At 40.6% G+C, this 25,780-nt stretch overlaps 1 protein-coding gene across 5 annotated transcripts in view; it reads right to left on the reverse strand.

Annotated features, from left to right (window-relative positions):
- TRPM3 (transient receptor potential cation channel subfamily M member 3) overlaps window positions 1–25,780 on the reverse strand; it is an 827,868-nt gene that overhangs the window by 173,397 nt on the left and 628,691 nt on the right. For 4 of the 5 annotated variants that reach the window (XM_028089086.1, XM_028089085.1, XM_028089084.1 and 1 more), the window contains exon 7: window positions 5,000–5,174. In XM_028089086.1, the coding sequence (XP_027944887.1) occupies window positions 5,000–5,174 (175 nt within the window). Of the gene's footprint in view, window positions 1–4,999; window positions 5,175–24,393; window positions 24,469–25,780 lie in introns of all 5 variants that reach the window. The other variant, XM_088019086.1, reaches the window with a different exon arrangement.

The raw sequence follows: 25,780 nt of genomic DNA on the forward strand, positions 1-25,780 counted from the left end.
GAAAATCTAGAAAAGAGACAAGGTAAGATGAAATTAATGGAAACTGAAATGGACACTTGAAGTCAGCATGCTGGATATTTATTTCCTCCTTTCTCACTTGACATTCCAATTATGTCTAAATCATACTGGGATACAAACCACTGAGATCAATTATTTCCTTTCAGCAGATCTCATAGAGACAAATTGATAGGGCTGTGACATCCTTCAGCCTCAGATGGAAATTTCAAGCAGCAGAAGAAAGCATTAGTAACCATTGCATAGAGTGATATGCCCTAGAGAATACAGACTACCACCTGGATTTCTAAAATGGCTAATTTTCTGACGACTTCCTCCTGATTTTGGTCATTTTGATGTATACTCAGAGAGAAACACACTTTTGTTACATCTGTGCTAGAATACAGTGATATAATGTGAAGCCATGCAACCTATTTTTCCTTATTCATCTCCACTTTGTCTTCCATTTATGCCTTTACCTCAGCTAATCAAAAAAGGTAAGGACCTTTATTAAGCTCCCTTTAAACAAGCAAAATGAGATTTTATTTGATTTATTTGATTTTTTAAAATCTATTCCTGTCCTCAAGATCAGGCCATTCCTCAGTGTTTCTCCACAATATCTAATACAATTCCACTGACACATAAGAATGGGAAGAGTCTATTGGTGTTTGGCCCCATTGATAACTTCCCAAAAGTTATCAACAGACTACTTAAGATCTTTAAGGCTTTCTGCTACCACAGGTTCTGCTTCTCATCCTGGGCTCTCTAAAAGTGGTAAATCCATATCACTTATGGGGAAAAAGACACCAAAATAAATATAAGGCTCGGCAATAAAATCCAGATGAATGAGGAGCATCATCTCAGAATGCACATTCGTTCAGATGCTTTTTCACGCTGACATTTTTCATCCATGTGGCACTTTCTCACTGATAAATGAGGAGCTAGACCACGTTTCTCTGCAATCTGAAACTTAGATTATGAATTTTCAAGCAGTCTCTGACCTCGACTGCAGGCACCTATCACCTGAAAGGTATCCCTGACAATGGGTGATGTTGGTCGGCTTGCTTGGTCAGCAGCAAAAAGCGAAATGTTGGTATTTGAAAATGTAGGTAATCAAATCTACTGCCCCTTAGGTGGCATTAATCTGTTTCTGTTTGCAGTATTTAGTCATGCATGATTCAGAAAAGAAAATTTGATAAGATTTTTAAGGAATGAAATTAGTTAGGGAGAGTGACTTGTGACTCATTTTAAACTTTGATGAGAAATAGAAACTTTAGGATGACAATAAGGGAAAGAGAGAGTTTGGCCATTTCTTCTGGGGGGCTTGTGCCATGGAGCAGAGACAGAGGAGAAGGCAAAGGTAAGAATTTAATTGCAAATGCCTCCTAGTTTATCCAAACCCATTTGTGTTGGGATAGATGCGGCCTGTCTCCCCCTACCTCAAGTAATCTCATCTACAAAAGTTAATAAGTTTTGCCAATTATAGTTTGCTTCCAAAGTGATGCCCTTTCAAATTCATATTCTTGGAAGATGGTTAATAATAGGGAATTTAAAGGCAAAATATCAAGTTCACAAAAGTTAAAATAGAAGGTGTGTAAATTTCATTCACTTATTTAAGATTATAAAATGAAAAGCTTTAGAGCTGAATATACACATTTATGAGTCCTTGGACCTGTATTATTTATTTAACCATCTGTAAATGAGTTTAAAACATTTTAAAGCATATTTAAATTACCAAAATAACCAAAAAGTAAAAATCAATGATTCCAAACTCTGATTCAGGTTTTGTAAACAAGGTGTGTGTGTTTTCTATAACCAATTTTATATGTACAATTATACCCCTTTATTTATATAGGTTTGTTTATATGAACATATAGTTATACATTTATATTTATTTGTAGTGAAACATGTCCCAAATCTGTTGGACTTTTTGGGAATTAAAGAAGAAATTCTTGGTGAATGAAGTCTGGGATGGGTTCATCTTTTTTTTTTTTTTTTTTTAAAGATTTTATTTATTTATTGGAAAGAGAGAGAATGAGAGAGAGAGAGAGAGCACGAGAGGGATGAGGGTCAGAGGGAGAAGCAGACTCCCTGCCGAGCAGGGAGCCCGATGCGGGACTCGATCCCGGGTCTCCAGGATCATGACCTGAGCCGAAGGCAGTCGCTTAACCAACTGAGCCACCCAGGCGCCCCCCATCTTTTTTTTTTAAGCATAAAGAAAACACACTCCTGCAAAATAGTGTTCTTTGGAAATGCTTTTTTAAATCGGCTGCACATGTGTGGCTAGACAACTTCTTATTCAAGCTAAGTAAACATGATTAATTCTGGCAGCAATTCAGATGACACAGAGAAATGTCATGAATTCACTGGATCAGGATAAATTTATAATTGCTTTCCTAGAGCAAGAGTTTACTTTTATCGTAACAGCCTATAAAATAAATAAATGTAGATTTATATATTTGGATCGGCAATTACAAAACTTCTCTTGAAGTTTCTACTTTCTTAATCACGGTTTCTAGATGTTTCTTAAAATATTTAAAGTTTTAATTTCAAGAATTCCCAAGGGAAGAAATTATATCTCAATTCTTTATGTTCACGCTAGTTAATTCTTTGATAATCAACCATGGTTTATATATTTGCACAGATCCCATATAGATTGTGCTTTTGCATATTTTGGTCATAAAATAGTCAGAACTAAAACAAAACTTTGGTTTTAAAATGAAAATTGCTAATTAAAGTTAAAAGGGCATGGTATTTCTGACTCTTAATTTGGGACTGGATTGGGAAAAGGAAAAAAAAAATCTACATGACACCTGAAACAAATATACTGTGTGTTAACTAGAATTTAAATAAAAACTTAAAAAAAAACTTAAAAAAAAGAAAGAGGAAAGAGAAAAGGAACCCACAACTGTCAGCCTGGACATTGGTTTACAACCAGAAATGCATTGATTTTATCTTTTTGGGAATGCATGAAATAATACAAAAAATTAAGAAATTGTAAGCAAAGGGGAAGCTAAAAGGAACTTATATTCAAACAACAGTATCATTGAAGTACTACATAAAAAGCATGAAGGCACATACCACAAAATCCATTTCAGCAAATTTTTATATTAGACCAGAAAAAATCCTGGCCTGGGATCATGGGCAAGCACATAATTGCTCTGTGTATCTCTGTCCTCTCAGTTAAATAATATAGAGACCCTGCCCCTCCACCCAAGCTCTAAAATGTGTAATATTTCCCCTGTATGAAAAAACAGAATCAGGAAGAGCAACTAATCAAAAATCGTAACATTTTCAAAGTATACAACCCACAATAAGGACAAAAAGGGGGCCCTGGGTCGAGACCTTCATTGTGTGCAGACCTAGAAAACCTGAAATACTGAGATGAACAGCTCACTTTTCCATGAATTTTCTGAAAAGGAAATGTGCCTTCTGAATGCAACCTTGTATCTACTTTGTGGAAACACAATAAAATAATTACAAGCACTGGGAAGCCAAAAAGAAAGCCAAAGCAAAAAACTGTATAAGTTCTTCAGTTATGTTTGAAAAAGGAACACGTTGTTATATTTAAATTGATATGAACTATGGCTAAATTTTTAATAAAAGCCAAGCACAGTTGAGGATCCTGAGCTCTGGTTAGTAACCAACATGGAGGCGTTTGGGCCAATGTTCTTTTCAGCTTTTTAGCTAGAGAATGGACCGATATTTACAATGAAAGGAGAAGATAAAAGTCATTTAAATTTGCCAGGAAGCAAACTCCAATTTCATGCTTAGGAATATTGGTTTTTTGTTTTTGTTTTTGTTTTCATATCAAAAGCTTTCATCAGGGGACCTGACATCACTGTTATTGTTTGCAGTGTTAATTGGAGGGCCCGTGACTCTCCTATATTTAGGTCCACACTCTTCCCCAGGCAGGGTGCCTGTGTTAATGGCTACCTGGCCGACAGGTGGGGCAGGGAATGTCCTGTAGTCCGCAAGCTCACCGGTCGCTCACTATTATCATTACATGCTTGTCTACTTACTAGACTTCCTAGGAGCTATTTGAGGGTAGGAAGAGCTCCTTTCTCTCACCAGGGTCATGGGTTAGGAGAATTGATTAGGTGAGGAAGTTCCTTATTTAAAAAGTTAATGACCAGGGGTGCCTGGCTGGCTCAGTCAGAAGAGCAGGCAACTCTTAATTTTGGGGTCATGAGTTCGAGCCCCATGTTGGGTGTAGAGATTACTTAAATAAATAAAAACTTTTAAAAAAGTTAAAAAAATAAAAATTCAATGACTCCTCCTGAGTTTTCCTCCTTAAACTCATTCACACCTTGGGATGAATTACTTTGATCTAATAATATGCACGAGTGCTTGGATTTTACCATTCACTGGGTGGGACCTCAGATTGGCAGGGAAGGTTGGGAAGACAAGTCCTCCTTGGGGTTGGGGCTTTGGACTGTTAAAAATAGCAGTAGGGACAGACCAGGGAAAATGCATGGGGGGGGGGGTGGAATCCAGTAAGGGTGTACAGAGTGGTTAGAGGCTCTGCTTTCTGAGCTGACCTAGAAGGATTTGACAGCACAGGCCACCCGAAGTTTTGGTAAAAATTTGGCCTTTGTGAACATACAGCAGTTTGGTGAAGCTGGTGTTCGGCAACTGAGCCTGGAAGCTACACATTCCAGCTTCTCCCAAGGTACTCACATGAACCATAGGGTCCGGATTCGCTGTCCTTTATGTGTTCAAACCCAGTCCCTGCTTCTCCTTAGTAGGAGGAGCAGAAGAGAGAAGAAATGAAGAGAAAGGATACCAAGTGCTATGACCCCTCCTTCCCTTGTCTTCCTTATTAGTCTAGTCTTGTGGGGCTTTCATAGAATTTCTCACTTCATAGGACATCTAGAATATATTCCCCTGCCCTTCCCCACCACCTTCCCAGACCAAATGTCTCCATCAACTGATACCATCTTCCTGAGCTTGGAACACAGCTTTGTACTCAAAGGTTTCTTACAGGGCCTGGCAAATTACCTACCCGCCTTCTTCTGAATATTTATGCCCAAATGCCAGGATGTCAGATGCCCGTCCACTCCCATCACAGACAACAACAGGCACGGGAGGGGTGTCTCGAAGGTACTCCAAGACAATCGAGATCACATTGGGTCCTCCTTCCACAATGAGTGCCACCACCGGAACTCCTTGACCGATTCCTGCATTAAAAAAGGAAAAGAAAAGGGAAAAAAAGAGAAAAGAACACAAAGCCAGCAAACCAAAGAAACAAAAAGGGAAACAAAAAGCACAAACTAAAATTACTGAGCACGGGGGAGATCACAACATATGAAGGGATAAAATATGGAGCAAAAATTGCTTCCTTTCACAGAATCTTCCCACCAGAGTCTATCTGACTTTGCCCTCTCCCCAGAGTTCCCGGGGTGCTGGGGTCGGTGAAGGGACCCACTGCCATACTTTACTGGGGGTGGGGTGCATAGGGTGAGGAAGGAGAGGAAGGAAGGTTAGTAGATCAAGCCTTGAGCCAGCAACCAAAGACTGGAAGCTAAATGTGACCTTAACCAAGTCTCCTATGTACCTAGTGGTTCAGTTTCTTATGTGAAAAATGGGAATTTAAAGCAGGCCAGATTCCTGATGTCATCACAGTGCTAACTAAGAAAACATCTGAATGGTTCACTTTATTAAAGACTATCAAAATCAGCTGGGGGCATACATGCACTTGTTGAGTCAACTGCTGGCTACATTAGGGGTCTATCTATATCTGACCATAAATGATCCACTTGATTATGGGTTCTTAAGAGCATAACAGTCATGATAAAGAACCCAGAAGACATGGCATCCTGCCATCTGCCGCCTGCCATTACTGTGTCCTTCACCACTGAGCAAGGCACCAGGCACATGGTGGGTGGTCTGGAAACAGTGGTTGAATTCAGTTGTTGAATTCTGGGGTGTCACAGACCTTTTCTAAAGTATTTAAGTTATTAATGGTGAGCTAGAAGACCTAAAAATTGCCCTAACATCAATACTCATGTGGGGTTCAACCTAACATATTAAAGATGAGTATTAAAAATGAATGTCCAATGAGACACGATGAAAAAGAAATGAAGTTCATTTTCAAGTGACCTCTCAAGGGTCATCATGGTTCATCGGATAACATCTTGTGCTCATTTTGGTATCATGCTGCATTTTCTCACTCTTCACCTTCCCAGAATAGTTAAGGAATTGAGCAGTACCATAAAAATGAGATGGTTTTGTACAGAGCAGTTATCTTAAAAAAGAAATAATCAAGATTCTGTACCACTTCTGTAAATACGAACTAAAAAAAAAAAAAAGCCTTTAGTCATCTCAGTTTTTCCCTTTCCCCTTCCTGCTGTGTTTTTTTTTTTTTTTCTTTTATCCAGAACCTGCTGCCCTGTGAGAAATAATAGTATGAGGTTTTGTTTCTTGCTCCATTAATAAGAGATTGTATTTGAATTGGGTGCCCTGTTATACTTCCACAGTATTATCAGTATCCTGGGGGCTTCTCTTTTCTAAGTCAGTGTTTTTGATGATTTGGTTTTCATCTTAAAGGAATGCCCAAAATGTCAGTTACACAAAAATGGGTGCTGTTTTTAAATCAACATTTTAAAAATGTAAGAAAATGACAATTGTGGGTCCCAAGATTTCTTTTTGTGCTCCAGAGGGAGTTGGAAGAGAGCGATGACCCGTGGTGCCGTTCGATGTTTCTGTGGATGGAAAAGCTTTGAGAATTCCTCCTTCAAATCCAAGGAGAGGGAAGAGAAAGATCAGTGCGACTCCCCTTTGGTTCAAAGGCCCTTAATGATTCAGACAAAATGTCCCTTTAAAACTCTATTTACACGTCTATGAAGGAGACATGTTCCCCTCTGCTGATCACGAGGAGTAAGTAAATTCTGTTGAAAGGCTCTTTGAAAGTTAAGGGCTAACTTGAAATGTTAATACAGCACACTGCTTTTGGAAGAGAACTTGCTGACATAGGAAATACCCACCCCTACGTGGATGTGTATTTTAATATGTGGTGGAAAAGGGTCTCTTTTCCAATGTTTAAAAATTATTTTATGAGGTATTTCCCAAAGAACTGTGCTATTTAATTTTTCCCTTTTCCTTGTGCTAGTACATGCTATTGTATTGCTTCATACCAAGGAACAATACACTGTGTTTGCTGTTTTATACCAAATGATTTATTTAGACTCATTCTAGGATCTTCCAAGAGAGGCATTTGCCAAATTCTGATCTTGGGCACTGATTCTGTCGGTGGAATCTTTACTCCAAATCACAGACCAATCGTGATCCACTCAACGTTCTCATGGCGAGAGAAGACTTAGAATGGGCCTTCTAGAATTTCCGATCATCTACAATCTACCGGACAATAGGCAAGATAGTTGGAAACATCTCTTCCCTTTGAGAGGATACAAAGGCGCAAAGGATCAATTTTCATAGCGTGACTTGAGAGCAATAAACTGTCAAATGATTTCATATCAATGTATTTATTACTGTACCAAATTGTTGTAACCCCTAGAAACAGAGAAACATTTTAGATGATCAAATTTCCTATATTTAGAATGAAGCCATTATCAATTACAAGGATGAGAACAACTATATTAACTCATATTATTACTATAATATTATGACCCAGTGCTAAAAATTGGATGAAGTATCAAGATAGAATCTCCCTTTTCAAAAGTACTGAATATATCTGGCCTCCAAATTCTCTTCCATTTCCTACAGTGATAATACATGGAAATTTGTTCCATAGACAACAAAAGCTCTTATAGTCTAAAACAAAGTACTTTTGAATTTCCTAGTTATGGGAGGTAGAGAATGAGGCTATATCTAAAAATATCATGCTTTATGTAAACTAAACCTGCCAGAATATGGTAACATTAAGTTCCTGTCAAGACACACACACACACACACACACACACACACACACACACACACCACCTTTGTTTCTGTGAAAGGAAAATGATATCAGATAATCAGTGATGAACAAAAGCAGTGGTTCTTAGCCTATTTTTTTTGGAGACAAGGGTCTCTGAATACTTTTGTGAATCTGATGAAAGCTAGTGGCCCTTTCTCCAGAAAAATAAACACACATATGGATAGTCAAAAAATGTGTCTATGCAATTTCAAGGGTTTATGGATCTTTGAGAGCGATTCATGAAAAACCTGTGAATAGACCCTTACAGAACTCCACCCTAAATTAAGCACATTGTTGCAGCTGCAAAGAGCATCAGCTTGCCTTATTTTATGAAGCTCCCTGAAACCTGTGAGAGAAGTTCTAGAATGGGTTTTCAAACGAAACTCTGTGCCCAAGGGAACTATACCATACTATTCCTGTACAGTTAGATCGACTGGCTAAACTTCCATAGAAAACACTGTAGGATATCACCCTTCCCTTCATTCTCTCTCCTGTTTTTCTTTATTTCTTCTGTTCACACTTTAATTCCTAAGTTACATTTTGGACACAGGCTATTAAAAATACCCTAGAGAAAGTCACAAATATAAAAGTTAGACTCTGTAGTATGTGACCTCATTAGTAAAGAAAAAGCTTTTTAAACTATCAAGAACAGGACATTTTCTATTAATGACATAAACAAAACACTTTTCTTTCTGGAATCCACTACATATTCAGCTCGATTCACATGGCTCACTACTACTTTCTTTATGCCCATAACAAAATTAATATAAATTCCTTTGAAGATAATTGCAAATTTATACCATACTCAGCTAAACCTACTAGCCATTCACAAAAAAAAAAAAAATAGTTGTTCAGATTTATAGTTTTAAAAAATATAACCTCTATTATTCAGGAAACTTTTTTCATTTTATCTAAAGCCCTCAGGGACTTTTTGTGTGTGTGTGTGAATACATTTCCTGTGCTTTTGGGGAAAAATAGGTTAATTCCTTAGTTGATCACAATAATTTTCCTCATTTTCTACCATAACCAAAGGCTTTCAGTAGTTCTCAGAGATTTCCATTAGAATTTAATTTTAGAGTAATGTGGAGTTGCTTAAGCAGGAAGAGGCAAGATGCTTGCCACACGCTTGAGATTTTGCAATCTTGGAGCTAGAAGCATAGCCTTCAAAATTGTGGGCTTGGGTAATGGATTTAACAGCTACATTCTATAACATTCCAAGTTGAGCTAGGGCTTTCAAATTACAAACTGAACCCCAATTCATTGTTCTTTGCAGAAAATAACCCCTTGGACTTTTGTTACATTTTGTTCTGACTGCTATGTCCTTTAGCTTGGGCTCCCAATGAGGCAGAAAGTGTCAAAATTGGCTTAAGCAAAAACTGGGTTGGGTGTTGTGAGGAAGGGAGGTGGCAGGAATAGGAGAAAGTCTTAAAATTCCAAAAGCCCCCCCACCTTCTTTCTTTATGCTGACTTGAGATCATAATCTATGATCAGTTCAGGCACTTGTGAAAACCTTCAGCCTGTTGTAGTGAAACGCCTGGATAATGTGAGAATTTTGATTAAGTAAATGAACACTTTGCTTTTATGTCAACATCACCATATATGATCTAAAATGCCTATGGGCCTAAGGAATAATTTATTTTCTGTTGGGAAATGGTTCATATTTACATGAAGATGGAGCATAGAAGGTTGATCTCAGGGAGGTCATAATGATGTAGGCTAGAGATCATATGATTATTACAGTAGAAGCCATTTAGAAAGGAGGGTTCAAACTTTCTGTGAGAGATGGCTTCCTGAAGATCTTAATGTATTCGAGACTGAGTCTGTCAATGGTGGGTGGGTATTTCTGTCAAGCCCCTGAAATTGTGCAGCAATAACATGAACACAGTTAATTCACTGGCCTTGCCACCTCTGGGATTATGTGATTCTTGATGATTTGGAAGTTTGTGTAGAGAACTCACATGCATTGAGATTATGTATATGGTAGGACTTTACCAGTATATTTTATGTTTCACAATTTTAAAGTTACATAATTAAAATTGGCATAAAATTTTAAAGCATTGAACATGTCCCCTTCATCCAACTTCTCACTTCAATCACCTGGTCTTTGGTTCAATGGTTGGCCTCTACCAACAGAACACTGGTCACTATCTTCTGTATTTGGACTACACAATGAAGCCATAAAAACTCAGCAACTGCCTAAGATTTTGCATTTTTCAAACAGAACCTTGCACAGACTTGGGGGACATTAGCAATTACTATAGTGATGGGAAGAGAAGCAGTAAGCTGTTTGCCTCATTTTAATGGACACCAATTTGCTACCTACTTGAGAAGTAATGGCTGAAGTTGGCATAATAGACAGCTTTCAACAGATAGAGATTCTTGATGCTCTTATCTATTTAGTGAATCTCTTCCTATGTTCAGAGAAATTGTGGATAGATTGATAAAAAGTACATAAATCTTGTGATCACTTGTGTTCAACTGACAACACTTAGCACTATTCTTGTTTATTAAGTTTAAGGTGCTTCTTATCATTAGGAAGACTCATAATACTTGAATATTCAGTGTTCTATATGACTATAGAATATTATTGTCCAGAAAGAGAATATTTTAATATCCTGTATTTTGCAGAAGGGAACACAACTGGAAATCATTGAGCTACCAAGGAACAGAGCAAGCCCAAGAAAATATCTAGGAAATGACATAAGAAAACGTTTTTTCTTCTTCTGAAAAGATCTTTTCAGTCTCCTGTGGAAGCAGATGTTTTGGGTATTGCCTTCATGTTTAGAGGTAGAATATACTATCTATTCAAGACGACAGAACTATAACTGGAATGTGGCTGGCCTTATTTGGAAATGGGTAAGAAACCCAATTTTCTGTTGGTGAATCCCGGTGATGTAACAATTGGTAAATGCCAAACCCTGCAAACCATTCCTGTGCGTCATTGTAATTACTATATCTTTTTGCCACTATAATTCTGCACCTAAATTGATGCTTAGGAAAGCATTTGGAGATATAAAGTACCACACAAATTCTCAGGCAGCAAAAATAAAGCCACACACAACAAGATGCTTCACTTCTGGATACTTATGGTTCTCGAGTGGGAAGGAAATTCCTGGAAAGATGGCTGGGGTCTTTCCTGGTGGTTGGGACTTCCCAACATATAAATTTCCAATTCCCTTTAGGACTAGGTAGGGGGGAAATAATGCGAATTTCTTAAATGTCCTTTCCTATTCACCAATTCCTATGGCAATTCCCTTACTGATATTTAACGTAATGGGTCCCCTCCCTATGCAGTCCTTCCTGTTTACAGCTAATGCCAATAAGCCATGTGTATTTTACCTTGCCATTTAAAATCTCAGCAAATTTGGCTGGAGACAGGCGGTTGTTAAGACACTAAAGATACAGAGTTCGAATTGATGGGAAAGCCTCTCTCAGTGATAAATGACTGAAAGCTGATGGTGTAGCCTTTCTTTTCCTGGGGGGACAGAGAATGCAGAATCTATCAAATTAATATGGCAAAACCCTTCTTGTCCAGCTTGTTTTCAATACTGTTGAACTAATCTATTTTGTGCATTATCAACGCCACCAGTATTTTCATAGGAATTCTGTACTAGCTCCCGCCAGCTGGCTTTCATTTCGGAGATAGTCTTGCTTCGATTTTCTGTCCAGCCGTCAGAGGGCAAAGGACAGACTGGGAGGGCGGATGAGTGGATTAAGTGAGCTATCCTGTAGACCAGCCATGGCTGGTCATGGTACACTGTGGCACGTGTACTAGAAACACCTGTCATGTCCTCCATGTCCACACTCGCCTGTCACAGAATTGACCCGTCCACAGAAGGTTGGCCTTATTTGGCTTCTTTCAAAGCTGGTTGGACTAGAGGTAGATTGCAGACCTGCAGTGGGCCACATTTGCCTTCCTGGAATGAGAATGGAGATCCTTAGGTCTGGAGTGAGTAACTGGAAAGTGGGTTGGTGGGGAGTGAAGCCTCCATGAACCGTGGCTCTGGTGGGATCATGAAGGGTGTTTAAGCAAGCAGAGAAGAGTGTATTCAGGAAGAAAGGAAGGGACAGAGGGTACCAAGGAGAAGAGATTATGTGACCTGAGTGAGGGCAATGAAAGGGTGTATGTGGTGTGTGTGTGTGTGTGTGTGTGAGAGAGAGAGAGATTTATAATTAGTCATTATTTATAAAACAGAGTCTGGCACTTGAGAACCATATTGTTAAACAAACATAAATATAAAGATTCTTATTTATATTTATTAAGCTTATAAAAGATTTCTACTTTAAATATACATAAATATTCATGAGGATGAAAGAAAAATAAATGCATTTCGTATGTTTAAATCAAAAGGATGCACTAACAAATCTGAAACACGTTTTTCCAAAGTTTGAATGTTCTCTCACACGGACCAATAATATGCTCAGGAAGACAAATTTTTTTTTATCTTGTATCCAAAAGGCTAAAACTTTCTGGTTTGGGGTAGGTGACTCTTTCTGGAGGGGGGTTAGGTGACTTCTTGTATTACTCCCCAAATGCCTTCTACCCTGGGCCTCTCCTCAACCAGCTTGGAAAGCCTTTTGAGTTCTGTGGGTTGGACAAAGATGTAAATGCCAAAGAACAAAAACCCATAAACCAACTCCAAGTATATTATATGCTAATGAAGGAACTTGGCCTTTGACTTAGTCAATGGAAAACAGTTATTCCCTTATGGCCAGCCAGCTCTGATTGAAATATCCTGCTATTAACGTTCGCTTATTACCAGGACATGCAAGTAGCACTCTCTGTGAATCGTTTCAATAGAAAGGGAATAGCCAATCCCAGGGGCTGTGGTGCAAGTATTATTTTCATAAAAGGAAAGAGCCAGTGTTTTCTTTGAGTTCATTGTTTGCAGGCTGAATGTCTTAATGTAACTGATCTAAGTTTACAAGAAAAGTCACCCAAACAAAGCTAGAGTCTTCTTAGTTTCTACTTTGTTCAAAATCCCCACATCAAAAGGCATCCCTTGCCTTCTCAGATGTAAGGTAATCAGAGTGGTTCTAACTCATTTTACTTTATAATACTTTGCCTATCCTCCCTGATAAATGTGCCAGGGTCCACGGCCCATACAAGTTCGTTTGGCTTCTGGATGGAATTAGCAGGCAGCAGAGCAGGCCAGGGAATTATGGATTAAACAAAACATGGAAAGACCCAGCCCCCAGGGCGGGACAGAGGTGGGAGGAGAGGGAGACGGTAGGAAAGAGCAATGTTGCCGGTAATGGCAAAATGGTGGCATGTGTATTACTTTGCCCTTCCAAAAAAAAAACAAAAAACAAAAAACAAAAACCTTTCTGTATTAGTTGAGACAGGCTGCAACTACTTCTTCCTGCCCCAAATGTGAAAAGGTCTTTTCTCTCTTTAGGGAATGTTCTTTTTGACTTACTCTCTGTGAGGAATTCATACTCATCCTTCAGTTCTCAGGTTCAAAGACAAGTCTTCCTGAGCCCCCTCCCCCTTGCCCCACCGGGCAGAATTAACCATTCTCACTTGTGTTTCCTCATAGCATTTGTTTTTTTTAAAAGCCCATGCCAATGAATATATTTTATAACTTTGTCCATCAATTACTCTGTTATAAATAAAAACATTCTCATAGCACCTTTCATCCTGAAGTTTTAGCTCATTAATGACATGTCTAGGCACCTCTTTTCTCCATTAGGTGGGTTTATCTCGGTATTCCCTGCACACCATACAGGGCTCTACACAGGGTAGATGCTCCCTAAAACTTGGGGTACAGAAGGAAGGCAGGAAGGCAGGGCACTGCATTACCGTCAAGTATCTCCTGATTTCTTATAGGTTAAATGACAATATAATTATTTCCACAGAAAGTTTTTGATGTTTTCTGACATAAGCAATTTCCCCTCAATCAACTGGCCTGGGTTCCAGGGTGCTGAGATTTGATTTAAATTCTCATGGAATCAGGAATTATTCCAAATGCCCAGTTTCTATGTTCATTGGTATGCTCATTCCTGTGGACTCCCAGAAGTGCATCCTGATTTCCCTGCCTCACAATGATCACCACCAGCTAGTTACCATCATAAACACTGTCTTCTCTATAGCCATCTTTAGTGGGTTCCCGTTGCTCATAGACAAAAGCTCACATGTTTCATGTGACAGGCAAGGCTCCTCACGTTCTGGCCCTAGCCTCCATCTGCAGCCTCATCTCCCTCCAGAACCCTCTGTTCACCCTAATTCTAGTCTCATCAGACTATCATCATGATCTGCCATCTAGGATTCCTAGACATCCTAATTTTTAGAGGGAAGTATCTCTTCCCACTCCTGGTTTCATGAAGAAGAATGAGGTCTCCCAGTTTCTCCAGGGGCCCTGTGCCCAAAGCTGTGAGTGCTGGGGTGGGGGGTGAAGGCTCCTTGTGGGATGCTATCTGATTTGGGGGAGCCCCTAGGCCCACTTGACTAACAGACTTAAAGCCATGTCTGCTAACTTGCCCAACAACAAAAACTGGTATTTTGAGTCCCATCAAGTACTTTTTTTATTTCTCAAATTGTTCAGCATTTGGATGAGGAAGACAGGTGCTATGTATTGTGGTCCCTCAGAGACCCCCCCAACTCCATCTTCAAAGTGCAGTCCAAATGTTACTAATTCCTGAGGCACTTCCTAGCTCCCTTGGGTAGTATTAATCATTCATTCCTTTGTAGTCCATTGTTGATTTGTTTTTCTTTTACCTACCTTTTGGCAGTTATTTTATTCTGTCTTGCTTTAATGAAAGTTTTACCCACTAGATTCTAAATTTCTTGGGACAGGACCCTCTTAGGCAATATCCTGGTTTCCAAAGTGCTTCACACATAGAAGGTAGTTTAAGTACTTGTGAAATAAAACAAAATTAAAATGCACAATGTCTGGGGTCTAGACTTTGGGACCAGCACAGCTGAAGGGACAGGGATAAATTGGTGGTTATAAAGGGACTGAGTGCCTTATCTCATACTATTGATGTGTCCGGCTGACAGTAGAGATGATAACCATAAATGGTTCAAAAGTGGCCTCATGCTGGCTTTTCCTAGGCCTTAACTAACGGGAAGCAGCAGTAGTCAGAGACCTAGAGAAGGAGATGCTGAGTCACCCAGGTGGGTGCTCATATTTCACTTGGTCCATTTGGATTAGGTCTGGATGAGTCCAGATTCTTAGTGACTCAAAGAGCCAAATCAGTTCACGTGCCTTGTACTTTTAAACTGAAGGCTCATTGTTTCTCAGAATTGCACCCAGCTGGAGTGACAACGTGTTCTGGCCATGGAGGGGGAAAGACGTAAATAGAGGTTTACATTCTTCCCTTTGCTGGAACAATATCCACGAAAGCTATTACTTCCTCCAGATGAAATGAATAGGGAACTTCATGACTGAAATGACAACCTAATTCTGTTCCCTCTGAGGTGATTGATATGATTCAGCCACTAAGGTGCTGTAGGCTAAGAGTGACCTTCATTCACCACCACGGTTATTAAAATAACCGACTGCCCTATCACATACGAGACAAAGGGAGTGTTCTGATTATTTGGGATCTAGTAATGGCATTTAGTCCAATTTCCGACCAGCAGTTGGGAGAAATGATAAATTTGTATTTGATTATCTGGGCATCTTTTCTAAAAGACAATGTGTCAAGTCTAATCAAATCTTTATTGTGACTAAATGCTCAGTGAGAAATATGAATGACAACGACACGAGGAACCTTCTTTCCCCTGGTTTCAAGTTTCTGTGTGGACGCAGGTCTATTAGGGTAATGCATCTAGCCCCTTGTCCTTCCTTTACTCCTCTCCACATATAAAATTGAGCAACTTCATTGGTGGTGACTGATGTCTGGCCATGTTTCTCAGTCAGATAGAATAAATCTACTCACAGTCTTCCACTGAAGAGAATTTAGCTTCTTTCTTCCTTGTCCTCCATGGACCAGTGCCAGTCAGTGCTGTTAGTAAAGGTGTCTTTTGTAGACACAAATTTCTTCTCTGGTTGGCTATCTGGAGGCTGAAGCGAGTAGGCAAACCCCTTTGGCCCTCACACTAAGTCATTATTTCCAACAACTTCACCATTAATAAAAATGATATTTTGATCTCCATCTGCCTGACTCTGGTGTCCGACTCTCAGTCAATTTCAATCTTGTCCCATCAAGGGTGATGTATAATTTATTGGGCTTTCTCAAGCTCCAACATCATGAATTACAATACTGTCATTTCTCTTTCTGGCCTTCACTTTGCAGCAGAGCATCTAACACACTTGAGCCTCTAGTTCAAACCTGTGAACGTGAAATTATTTTTCAAGTGCAAATACGGCCTTCTCTGAAAGACAGTTTTTTTTATTTATGTTTTTATAGCTCCTGAAAGGGAAGCAACAGTTAACAATATGCTAAAAAAACCTAGTTACAAATGGAGCCCAAACAAGGTCGCTTATGAATTTCTGAGTTAAAGCAAATGACCTCATGTAGTGAAGTCTGTTCAGCCAAGAGGCTGAAGGCAGTTTCTTTTTCTCTTAGGCGAAGGAGCAGGTGTTGAGCACCTACCAGGTGTGGCAGCCTCCAGGTGGGTTGCACTGGCTGACTCAGTCTGCTTGACAACCCTATGATTGAGATATTACTATCCCCATTTTATAGTTAAATAAACTGAGGCCTAGAGAATAAACTGCCTATCTGAACTGGGTTTCAAACAGGGGCCTTGTTAGGAAATGCAGAGTCTGGACACTGTACTCTTCTGGGTTATCTCTCACAGGGGTGACCATATGACTTAGTATTCAAAGACCAGGACACTTTTGCAAGGGAAGGGGTCATCAATCCTTAATAGTTTTTCTGGGATGACAGGTATAAGCCAGAACTATCTGGTCCGGGACAAACCAGTACATAAGATCACTCTAAGTTTTTCATGTCTTAGCATCTCAAACTCGTTTCTGGAAGATTTTAAACATGGATGCCACCCTCAGATATTTAGAAAGGGGCCCAAGTCTGCTCACTGTTCCTTTGCTACATCTCTTCCTGGCTTAATAAGGCCAAGACTCACTGCTGCCCCTCTGTGATTCCCTGGGATCAGGTTTCCAGTTCCTTCTAGACCACAGCTATTCATTATCAGAGATATTCCTTCCTGTTAGGTACTCAGAGGGATGAAGCTCCAGGGAAGGATTAGATCATTAAGCAAAGGAAAATAGCATCTACAATCTGGCAGCACCTGCATAAATCCTGGAGGGGGAAAATACTGACTTAAAGTTTTTCTCATTCTAGCATATCCTTGATGGTGCCGAAAATAAATCACTTCTACTTTTCTCTCTTATAAATAAATACCTCATTACACTCTATCACTTAAACACATTGGAGTGCCGGGATGAGGAATCGGCAGACGGTCATGGCCCAGGGGCATCCAATGGTACTTTGGGTCCTTAATCACTCACTCATTATCCTACTCTGTCATGTTTGTGTGAAACAGCCACTTGGCTTCTTCCTACTCTGCCACCAAGAATCCTTTGACTGCAATAGTAAGTGCTAATACCATCATCTTAGAAAGGGCATGACCCTAATGTTATATATAAGAAAGTGGCCCTCCAGGCACTGTTCTTAAAACCCTAATGCTAATGTACAAAGAACTAGGTTGTGCACTGAAAATTATCCCTGAGAGGGGTGTGTAGAAATGCCACGTCAAGTTCTTAGCTCTTCTGATCAGTGTCTGCTCTAGCGCATGGCTTTTGAGTGTAGCATGCATCAGAATGACCCAAAGCTTCTAAGTAGGTCTAAAATGGGACTTGAGAATGTGCGTTTCTAACAAGGTCCCAAGTTCCTATTGTTGCTGGTCCACAGACTACACTTTGAGAACCACCGCCCCGGCATTAAACTGTAAGTTGAGGAGACTTCCATGGACGAAAAGAAGTGAAATCCAAGCTGTGTCCCCTGCAGTAACTTACGATGAAAGCCATGGAGTGGGATTGAAACACCCATGTTATGTTTCCAGTAGTCTAAAAAGTCCAAACTAGGAGTCAGCAAACTTTTTCTGCAAAAGGCCAGGTAGTATTTTCAGCTTTGCAGGCCAGACAGCCTCTGTTGTAAGCCCTCAACTCTGCCACTGTGGTGTGAAGGCAGCCATAGATGGTACACAGAAGAATGAGCATGGATGTGGCCATGTTCCAATAAATCTTTATTTACAAAGACAGATGGCATGCTGGATTTGGCCCACGGTCTGTAGTTTGCCAACCTTTTGGTCTAACTATTGTGATTAAAAATGATTCCTATGAGGCAACATCTGTTAGTTGGCCAAGCCTGAGTATGTCCATGATCAATGAGAAACTAACCAAGCTGGAAATCTGACCATATAAGCCAAGCAATGACATCCAGTTTCGTTGTATACCATTGAGAAAACATGGCCCTTACTGGAAGATATTTGCTTGTCTTGCCATTCAGCCACTAGAACCAACTATTTAAAGACGAATGGCTTCCCACTTCATCCTATTTCAGTAGGGGTTTCACTGTACCGCTGATTATTTACCTATATAGAATGTATTCTCTACTTGGTACTTTGCCTAGAAATAATAAGTTTCTGTGTAGCATGATCATTTGTTGAGTTACTAATTAATTCATATTTTGTTTTCCATTTGTTTCTCTTTCTCTTTATTTCCAAAAGGGCCCACTGGGCTGTCTTTCCTCAGGGAAAGTTGGCATTGCTGGCCTGAGGGTGAACTCACTGAATGGCTTTTGTTAAGAACCTGAGCTCACCAATGTCTTGAAGAGAAAGAGGGAAAGGCAAGTGTCTCTGATAGGGAGAAGTGGGAGCTGATGACACAGGAAGAAGGGACTCACAGTCTCCCTGTCAGTTCCCATGTCTCTTCTGCTTGACCCAGTTGGCCATTCCTTCCTCCTGGAAATATGTCCTTCACTTGGCTTCCGGACAGCTCCCTCTCCTTACATCGTGGGTTGCTCCTTCTTCATCTTTGCTGCTCCCCTCTCATTTCCCTGACCTCTGGTAGATGGACTGTCTTAGGAGTCAGTTCTTGGTCCTCTGCTGTCCCCTACTCTCCTCTCCTCACACACTCCCTGGATGATCCCACCTACCAGCATGGTTTCATACACTGGCTACACACAGACAACCTCCACATTTACATCTCCAGACCGAATATCTCCACTGAAATTTAGTTTCGCACAACTGGGCTCCTCTTAACATTGCCACATGGGCTGTGAGATGCCTCAGATCGGACAGGCCCAAAGGTAAGCTCCTCATATCTCATACCATTCCCATCCCCACAGCCTCAACACAGTCTTCTAGCTGGGCAGCCCCCCAAAATTGGAGTCATCCTAGACTCATCTTTTCCCTTTCACAACTTGTAGCTAATTTAATGGTAAATCTTGACTGTTCTGCCTTCAAATTATAGCCTGAATGATATACTTCTCACCTCCTCAACTGCTACCACCCTTAGTCTAAACACCACCAGCTTTTGCCTGGATGATTGCCATGGTCTCTTGACTGGTGTTTCTGCTTTCACACCCACTCCCTGGGAAGCCTACTCAACTCAGTAGGTAAGGTGATGCTGTTGAAACATATAAGAACACTTATTCCTTTGCTCAAAACTCTGCAAGCTACTATTTCATATAGGGAGAATGCAGAAGTCAAAGTTCTTACCATCCTCACTGGATCTGGCCCTCGTTCCTTCCCCAGACTCCATTCCTGCTCCTCTCCTCCCTGTTCCATCCACATGGCCACGCAGGCCTCCCGATGTTCTCCAATCATGTTGCCTACATTCCTGCCTCAGGGCCTTTTCATTGCTATCCCAGAAACGGTCTTCCTGAAGATGTCCCATAACTTGCTCCCTCACTTCCTAAGGTCCTCACTCAAATGTCTCCTTTCCAGCGAGGCCTTCACCTATTTGTTTAAAATTGCAGCTCCTTCCTCCGCTCCCTTTTTTTACTTACTTTTAATCTCCCTAACACTTATCACTATGTAATATGCTATATGTTTTGCTTATTTATTTCCTGTTTCCTTCCACCCAGATGCAAGCTCCAGGAGGGTGTGATGAGCATGGACACCTGGCCTGAGGGGGATCACTGTGAGGTGCACCCTGGGACTCTGCTCAGCACTGGAGCTCCTGAGCCTTCTGCCCGGCCTGGGAGGGACCATGCCGGCTGGGGCAATGGTTACCTTGGCTGAGGGAAAGTATGAGGCCCCTTCCCAATTTCCCAGGTATGCTGTCAGCCTGAGAGAGAGTGCAGGCAGGAGGAGAGAGAGGGAGAAGACAGGAAAGGAGGGAAGGAGAAGGGGAGAGGTGGGAGAGGGGGCAGAGGGAGGGGAGAGAGAGAGAGCGTGAGAGGGGGAAGGAGAGAGAGACCTAAAAGATTGAGATTGAATTCACCAAAACTAGATGGAAAGAGGGCTTGGAATTGGATTTATTTGAATTAAGGAAAATTTTTATTACATGACATTTCCTACATACCTAAGTTTATGAACCATAATTCATACTCACTACCACAGTTCTTATTACTTGAATAATGGAAAGAAGTAAGTCGACAGAACAAGACAAATCCTGTTCGGTGCATGCCATGGAAACCGAGTCCAGGGATGGAAATACATGGGTGAGGAGAACTTTCTATCTCTCCCCCAACTCCTGACGTGGGCACACCATGCTTAATTGTCTCTTTCAGAATCTCCCCCATGATTTCCTAATAAATTCTGATATGCTCCCGAGCCGGTCCTCACTTCCTATGTGGAAGAAATGCTGCTAATGAGGAGTTCAGCTCAGATTTGTTTGATGACCAGAAAAGCTGACTCTTCAATCCTCATGCCCCCGGCTGAGCAAAGGCGCACCTGTGTTTTTTTCATCTTCCCTCGCTCCAGCAGGAATTGCCCACAGAACCCCATGTGGATGCCAAGACGCCAAGGCTCATTAGCCAACAAGCGCTGTTGATTCCACTGCCTGAGATTTAGGACCTCAGTGTTTCCCTGCAGGGCCATGGCATGTGGAACTCCATGCAGCTTTTGAAATCTGGCATCCTTGTGGAACAGGGACAGCCTGTTCATTGAGGGGAAGAGCTGCTTGTTTGTTTCAGCTCTGGATGCCAAAAAAGAAAAGAAAAAAAAAAAATCAACCATTTGCCTATTTGGTTGGTATTAGGGCATAACATCTCTATTTTCCTCCCTTTTTTTTTTTCTTCCTTAGGGGTTAATATCTTTTGCTGAGGGTTCAAGGTTAAAAGATTTGTATTCTGTCACAATATCTGATAGATAATAAAATTAGTAATTTTATTACTAACACCTTGGGAACCCTATTTCTGGTCACTTTTCAAGCCTATCTGAAATCGACTTCACTTCTCTAGCCATCAGTTTCAGTGGTTTGAAATGATCCAAATAATACTTGAAGGGAGAGGCATATTATTTGAAATTCTGGGAAGGGGCTTGGAGGGGTCCTATGACAAATTCCCTGGCCTTACAAGCAAATTAAAATCTCAGCCCACTTTTTTTTTTTTTAGACCCCTAGAGAATGAGATACCTTATTCTCTCTAAATATATCCCACTGTAAAATTGTTGATTATGGCAGAAAAGTACTCGGTCAGCATAAGTTCTGCCATTTATTTCATGTTTGCCTAACTTTCTAAAGTTAGCTATGCATTTCTACTGAATGGTTGATCCTAATCTAGACTGAAAAGCAGCCATGGGCAATTATCACTTTAAATAAGTGGGGGAAAATCAATACTTATTTCTTTTTCTGTGCAAATGGAAATAATGAAGCCACCATGGCGTAGGCTGCTACAAAAATTACATATCCTTCAACTCTCTGAGTTCGTATGATGGCAACAATTTAACAAGAATCACGAGTCAACAGGAACACATTCAAATTTCCAGGACAAATGCTTTCATGCCCATGACAGTCAGAAGTCTTCACGATGGTCTTTGCCTGTACATGTTCCTATTCGTTTCTCTTCCCGGAGTCTGTCTATGTGTTATTGCTTTATTACATGTCCTTCCTTTGTAGCTTTCAACATCTAAGCTCCTCTATTACATTTTTATGTCAGGCTGGAAACCAGAGCTAAAAATAAGGCCAGAAAAACATGGATTGATGTTTACAATAAACATTTATTGAGCACCTACCTGCACGTACCAGGCACTGTGCTAGGGTTGCCGGATGACAAAGATGAGTAGGACTCAGGATCTGCTCGCAAGGAGCTCACAATCTACAGGTGACGGAGGGGACGGTGCAGGCAGACAGATAAGCACTCTGCCGGAAGAGACAGAGCCTCTTACACCGACTTACACAGGGCACTGTGGCAACAGGAGTTATGGGACAAATAATTGAGCCTACAAGAATCACAGTGTGTGTGCGTGCATGTGTGTGTGTGTCTGTGTGTGTCTGTTATGATAAGATTTCACAGAAGAGAAGATTTTCAAGCTGAGGCTTGGAATGTAGCTTTCTGTCAATAACTAGAGTTGGAAGAGGTTGGAATTTCAGCAAATGTCAAAACAGGAGGAAAACACATCTGACGAGGTATGTCACTATGTCATTTATGGGAAACTGTAAGTAGCTTGGAATGGGTGGAGCAGAAGATCCACATGCATGATGGAAGGAGAAACTAGAAAAACAACAGATGAAAAGATACGGAAAGACACTCCTTTAGCAGTGAAGCCAGAAAGAGGTTGGGTCGCATTAAGAAGGTCTATGTTATCATGAGAATAACCTATTAGATCTGACCAACAACAGCAGATTTTGCCGACATTGAGACCAAAATGCCAACTATTTGCAACACAAATCTTTCAAATCCGAAAAGAGATCTCAGCATGCTTCCCTGAATGTAAAAGTACCTAGGAGATCTTACTGGAATGGTGGATTGTTTACAGGAGCTGCCCCAGTCCCTGAACAAGTCATCCTAATGCATAAAGGAGTGCGTTCCCCAAAGAGAAAAAGGCTCCTAGCTTGAATTGGAAAATAAGTCAGATAAACAAGATAGGCAGCTACCTAGAAACAGGTTTTGCTAACGTTAGTTCTACTCCCCCAACATTATTCATTTGACTCCATTATTGTCTTGATTGACAAAGCGACTTTTTAGTACCAAGCATGACAAACATTTCAGTGACAGCCAACTTGTATCAGGCCATTTCAAAAGACGAAGAGAGGGCAGATGTTTACACTGCATTGTCTTCGTCACACAACCTATTCTTTTAGAAGGAAAATTCTTTAAAAGGTAGGGAAAACTTCAAACAACATGTTCAGCTGAGAGCCTCTGAAAAATGGCTGGTCATTAGAGTCCAAAGTTAACTGATCATGAATTTGATATTTGTATTTTGGACGGTCTTTTACTTCATTGGTTGAGTCTACAGGTTGTAGAAAGTCCAAACAGGTTAGAGCATCCACAGAAGGCAATGAAATGTCCCTGATATACATGTAATCCACCCAGAGGAAGTTTAACATCCTTTTCAAGTCATGTGGTTTGAACCCAGGGCTGTCAGTCTATGGGAATATAAATTCATTATTTCTTACTTCCAGGTCTCCCTGGATGAAGTTCTGCTATGACCCTTAATCTATGGAACTGTTATTGATCTCATGGAACCGTTATGGGCTCAATGATGGAAATTTTCATGTCATGGTTACCCCAATGCATTTGAAGATGGTGCAATGATCAAAAAAGATGCCAGTGATGACAATTGAACGTCCCTTTGCCTTCCCAGCCTCCTTCATATATTCTCAGGCATAGGATGACAAAGGGAAGTCCACGAGTCACATGAAGAAAGACTGTAGCCATGGGTACACGATCAGGAGCTTCTGTTTCTCTTCACCCCATCCTCCATGCCAACACCCTACTCTATTTCCTCCTCATTGTTGCTCCTGTGAATTCCTCCGCCATCTTGCCACTAACCACTGTCCTCTGCCCAAAGTTCTGTTGCTGATGAAATAATTCCAAATGAACCAATGTCCAACCCATGTGTGACATGGAGTTTGTGTTCAAATAGTTGTTGAATGAAGTAATGACCCCCAAACCTTCCAAGGTAACAAGATTTTAGGTAAGTGTCTTTCTGAATGATATAAGGCTTCCTTATGCGGGGTGAAAGGAGCAAGCGTTCTGGAATCATGTCAGCCTGGCTTGTGCCACGCCTGTGCCACTAACTGGATTTAGAACAAGGGCTTAATTCCTCTGAAATGCTGTGTCATCAACTATAAAAAAGGAAGATAATAATCCCCACCTTGAAAGGTTGCTGTGAGTATTAAGAGACAGTACATATGAATGCCTAGCATAGTGCCTGGAACATACCAGGGCCTCAAGAAATGCTTATCTCCCTCCTCCCTGTCTTATTCTTATGTGGGATTTTAGGATGATAAATAAGAGCGAGTAACTAATCTCCGACATGGCTGGAAGTCTTAGAAAGAGATAAGCAGCAGTCATAGGCAGAGATAGCGTTAGGAATTTTTAAAGGAAATGAATGGTTTTATGGTTAATTTTCTTGGTTGGGGTTTAAGAGGAGATTCATATCGTCCATTAATTATACTTACCAATTGGGTCTAATTGGCAACTACCCCAAAATGAATAAAACAAGCGGGAGTCAAGAGAGAAAAACGGCAGGCATCCTGTCAAAAAATAAAATCTTTGAAATTTCCACAACCCGATGGTTGAATATACATTTTATTAAAGCAGATGGACTCACCCAACTTATAAATGTGTACATGTGATGGAAATCTAAGTTGCATATTCAGACTTTCAAAAAGTATCAAACAGCCCTCTGTACCAGCTCTACCGTGTCTTATCACTCTTTCACTTGTTGGAGTCCTTCAAATCAGTGTCCCCTTTGCTGGAGAAAGCATCCCTTATTATTCTGTTTTAACCTAGGTGACTGCTCTGGTGGTCAAAGGGTTAAACGAGGCACTCTGTGTTGAGTACCCGTAAGGACGCTTACCCCTTAGGTAAATCCTCAAGAAACACTAGCCATTTTTATAGGGATTCTAATAATAGTCATGAATTTGGTTCTGTGTTTTCCAAGACTGAGCAGAACTGGATTGTCCCCTCTCTCCTTTTAAAAATGCTTTTCTGTTTTTTGGGGATATGCATCCTGTTTTCAGGTGATTGGCTTACTTTTGACCTAAATGGAATAGTCCCCCCCTCCCCACCCCCCCCATTGGCTAATGTACTTGATTTCTTTTCCTTTTAAAGATGAACTGAAACCAATGTTGACAGGTCACTCAACATGCATATTATTTTCTGAAAAGATTGCCCCATTTCTCACTCTTTTCTTTCTCTTATTGCCAAGAACATGACTAATTAGATACAGCCATATATATATATTATCTATCTATATCATCTGTCTACTGCTTCCTTCCTTCCTTCTATGTACGAATGTAGGTATCTATCTGTCTACAGAAGAAGTCACCAAAGCCATTTCATTATAATAGGTTTCCTTATTAATTTGGCTATACTATCCCAAACTGGGAGGTAAATTTAATTGTAATATCATGCCTCTGGAGTTGTTAATTGACTAAAGAAGCTAGCTTGGGATGAGATGATTCAGTATCTCATTTCAAATCTAGGCCTCAGAGGAGAATCCCACGAACAGCTGTTTCTGCCCCTCTTTGTTCCTTCCCTAGAAACAACATTTACGGAAGCCCCCCCAGATCCTCAAGTTATGTCTTCTGGCCCTAGCTTCGTAGGATCAAGCCAGACTTCTAGAGCAGCCTCAACTGGGGCCGGTGGTTGGGCAGAGGGTAGCTGGTCGGTGAGAGACGCAGTAGGGTCTTACCCACTTTTATGGAATATCATTTGGTGAGTCCTCATTGCCCACAACCTGGCCTAGCTGCCTGTCATAAGAATGTATTCAGTGGGGAAAAGACAAAGCAATATCCCTTCAAGTACAAAATGCAAAGGGTTGGTTCCTCTGGATTCTTAATA

Source organism: Eumetopias jubatus, unplaced genomic scaffold, assembly GCF_037043125.1.
Source record: "Eumetopias jubatus isolate StellerSeaLion01/CBP00866 unplaced genomic scaffold, mEumJub1_p1.0 scaffold_15, whole genome shotgun sequence".
NCBI classification, from domain to species: Eukaryota; Metazoa; Chordata; class Mammalia; order Carnivora; family Otariidae; genus Eumetopias; species Eumetopias jubatus.